General features: G+C 40.9%; 1 protein-coding gene across 3 annotated transcripts; it reads left to right on the top strand.

Annotated features, from left to right (window-relative positions):
* The first annotated feature begins 934 nt into the window (after nucleotides 1-934).
* LOC124321158 lies at nucleotides 935-3,162 on the top strand. Of its 3 annotated transcripts, none has more exons than XR_006914164.1 (3): nucleotides 935-1,696; nucleotides 1,768-1,843; nucleotides 2,527-3,162. XR_006914164.1 is itself a non-coding variant. In XM_046784070.1 (3 exons), the coding sequence occupies exons 1-3, from the start codon at nucleotides 1,539-1,541 to the stop codon at nucleotides 2,524-2,526; spliced, it is 249 nt and encodes an 82-aa protein (XP_046640026.1). In that variant the 5' UTR covers nucleotides 935-1,538; the 3' UTR covers nucleotides 2,527-3,162. The 3 variants fall into 3 exon arrangements, 2 of the variants coding, with proteins under 2 accessions (XP_046640026.1, XP_046640025.1); XM_046784070.1 differs by having other exon boundaries at nucleotides 2,512-3,162; XM_046784069.1 differs by having other exon boundaries at nucleotides 1,768-1,847; nucleotides 2,512-3,162.
* Nucleotides 3,163-3,357: the final 195 nt, after the last annotated feature.

The following is a 3,357-nucleotide window of genomic DNA, read 5'->3' as shown; positions in this document are numbered from 1 at the left end:
CGGGACTTCTGTTTTGAACCGCTAGATTCACCGATAGATCGATCAACCATCGGATCGAATTACAGTAGCGCCAGAGCGGGGGTGTGATCAACTAACGTTGCTCACTAGGGGGTTCGAACCCTGGTATTGACAGGTGCACCTGTTCCTAAGTGACGCCGGCTTATCCAATGCATCCACTGTTCCACAATTGTAATAATTTAAAAAAAGGTAATGTTTTTAATTTTAGTAGATGATTGCCAAACTAGGGCTGTGGCCCGGGCGATAAAACCCGGGCCACCGCCCGGGCTGAACGAAAAAAAAACCAACCCGACTCGACCCACCGAGGCATTTTTTTTAACGGGGGCGGGCGACGGGTTGAACCCCCGGGGCCGCGGGCCAACCCGAGCGGTGGCGCCATCTAGTAGTCACATAGAGAAGCTCGTTATTCTCTATGCCTGCGGCCTCAAAATATTGCCGCAAATGCTCTACGATAATTTCGTAGCATGAAAAGTAGGATAAGTGGTAGAAAAGGGCGTTCATGGGTGTTCAGAAGACAGAATTGACGTGTCACTGTTAGAAGAAGAAGATAATTAAGAAATTAAGGGAATTTTTTAAAGTTTGTCAAAAAAAGTGTGTTTGACCCGATTTTTTACCCGGGCCGTTACCCGGCCGGTCAAAATTTTTTGACCCATGGGTCGGCCCGGGCCGAACCCATTTGCTCTGTTGGCCCAACCCGCTCCAACCCGCGGAAGAAGAAAAACCCATCTAAAAAACCCATTTAAAAAAAACGCTAAAAAACGTCCGGGCCACAGCCCTATGCCAAACATGTAATCTATTGAATTTATTAAAATTTGAAAAAATTTAATTTTTCGTATATCGGCAACAGTGCCATTGCAACCTGTCATGTTTCATTTTCATTTCAAAACAAACAAATAACTTCGTCTGCAGACTGCAGCAACACCTCAAATAAAAAACAAAGAATCGAACGTTTCGTTGGTTTCGTTTAGGAAGTAGTAATTTAGTATAAAGATTTCACTTTTTACCAGAAAGATAGTAGTTGAAAAAAGTTGAGTAACAATGAAGTTAATCTTATCAAAGAATTAAAAACTTATACAAACTTAAGTGAAAAAATATTGTTTTAGGCCTGCAACAAGCCACAACAGCCCATTCTTCATTCTTCTCCAGGCGGGGAAGAAGTAACATTTATCCCAAAGTGTCCAACAGGGAATAATAATGCATATGCCATGGCAATTTTCTTGAAAAAAATTTGGATTTAAAATGTTAGTTACTTAAAAGCCATGTAAGGAAGTGTGAGTGATACTTGGGCTTGACCTTGAATCGATGTAGTAAATTTCAACAGTTTCAGAATTATTTCTTTACCTTATTATTTTATCACATCTCGTTTTTGGCATTGGGGAGGCCCAAAAGACAGGAATAGTGTAAAAAATAAGTAAGATAAGTAGCAAGAATGGCCGGCTTGAGAGAAAAAAACGTTCATTTGTGGAGGCAATTACATTGTAGGCTACTGCAACCGAAACTGTAAGAGTAGAATTTATAGAATGAAATTTGGGATCGCTAGTCGCTACCTCCATCAAGTTCAGGCGAGTTCAGGCATGGTCAAGGTCAGTAATATTTTGTCACGGTGTTTGCTATTGGATGACACCGTGCAAAGAGCTTACCTTCATATTCAGTTCACGTTCGTCCCGTCCAATCGTCCGTAAATATGGAAATTTTCTATTTTTCCGACATTTATAATTTTTTTTTCATTTATTTCCTTGTCCAAAATAGATTAACCCTTATTAACGTCTCCCCGCGTCTCCTTTGCGGCCTGATCAAAGAAGAGAAAGCTGATGGCGAAACAGACGTATGTATGCTATCATTTCGTGCCCTATAAATCATAAGTTTTTGTTGCACACAACTGCAAACTGGATAACGACTTTATGCCCAATCTCCGGTAGTGAATTCAAGAAATTCCTGATTGTCAGTAGTCTCTGCTGTTTGACCAGTGACGCGCGTATCATTTAGACTTAAAAAATGTGATAGGCTATAATTTTTCGATAATGACGATGGCAATAGATTCATTTAATGGGGAAAGAAAAGGTTGCTGGGCTTGACTTGACAACAGCTGAGCATTTTCAACACACCTTTTTGTTTAAGAGCCAATTTTTTTTTTAACGTAGACTGTGACCGAACATGAATTCAGGATTAAATCTTTTTGTTTCCAATGACACATTATGTTCTGTTGAGATGAGAAGCTAAGTTATTAGATATGTTGGTTATGTAAGTTAGTTATGTAAGCTTTGACATTTTTCAGTCGTCAGACCAATATTGAAATTACGTTATAGGTAGATGGCGCCAGAATCTAAGAAAAGTGTTATGTAATCATTGACACTGACTTCCGCATTTAAATTAAATTTACTTATTTAATATTAAACTGTTTAAACTATTTTTTTATTGAGTAATATTCGGAAAAATATTTTACATTTGATTAACATGATTACTAATTTGAAATAATTTAAATTTTACTTGTAGGGCCGTTTAAACTAGGAAAAATGAGGATGCCACTGCTGCTAGTCAGACCAAAGGTTACTTATAGGGGACCGAATTTTTTCTAAAGTAAATCGAATTTCACAGATCAAAACTTGAATTCAGCAACCATGTCTTCCACCAACATGATTATTTCTCTCGTCTCTGTCTCTACTGTTGTCATCTTCGCGGGTCTCTTCGCCAGTTGGTGCGTTCGCACAATACGCACATTGATAAAATCTCCATCCAAATCGGAGCTGAAACTGCAAGGATTACCAGTACAACCGACCCGCAAAGATGGCCAACCCGAGTCGATGAGATTCCAACGTCGAATCCAATCCACAATGGCGGCGTTCATAGAAAACGGAATGGACGACGAAGTGGCACCTCTTGTCGTCTCTCGTTTGGAATGGTGCAACCAAATCAACCGCTACCTGGACATGTTGAAGAATACGCCAGAGTCAATCGAGAGTGTGGCGAATGGCATCGAGGTCCTGATGAATTACCACCAACTCCATCGATCGGAAGCGGAACAAGACCTCGTCGATGCCATTTTCAGCAGAGCTTTGAAAAACGGAAACATTTCTCACCTTTACGCCAAACTGTTGAAGCGACTTAGGAGCGGTGACCAGAAAGGCTGGACACAGAACATCGTCCGTCTCTTTTTCCAACTCGCCATCGAGGAATTCAACCGGCCGCTTGACAGTGACGACGAAAATAGCAAGTCGAGAGTCGAAAATTTCAACAACGTCAAACTGATGGCCGCCATTTTCAAGAGAGAAATGCCCGGAGTGCCGGACGGTTGGATCACAGACTGTGCCGAGACTTTAATCTACCGTCTCGAGACCGGAG

The sequence above is a fragment of the Daphnia pulicaria genome, chromosome 1 (genome assembly GCF_021234035.1).
Source record: "Daphnia pulicaria isolate SC F1-1A chromosome 1, SC_F0-13Bv2, whole genome shotgun sequence".
Classification (NCBI taxonomy): Eukaryota; Metazoa; Arthropoda; class Branchiopoda; order Diplostraca; family Daphniidae; genus Daphnia; species Daphnia pulicaria.
The sequence above is the reverse complement of the archived record's forward strand: the minus strand, read 5'-3'. Positions and strand labels throughout refer to the sequence as shown.

Excerpts from the sequence above, each read along its gene's own strand:
- LOC124321158 (XM_046784069.1), top strand. The coding sequence starts at position 1,539 with ATGAAATTTGGGATCGCTAGTCGCTACCTCCATCAAGTTCAGGCGAGT. Across the intron at positions 1,697-1,767 it reads TTCGTCCCGTCCAATCGTCC|ATTAACCCTTATTAACGTCT; the intron begins GTAAATATGGAA and ends TGTCCAAAATAG. Across the intron at positions 1,848-2,511 it reads TGATGGCGAAACAGACGTAT|GGCCGTTTAAACTAGGAAAA; the intron begins GTATGCTATCAT and ends TTTTACTTGTAG.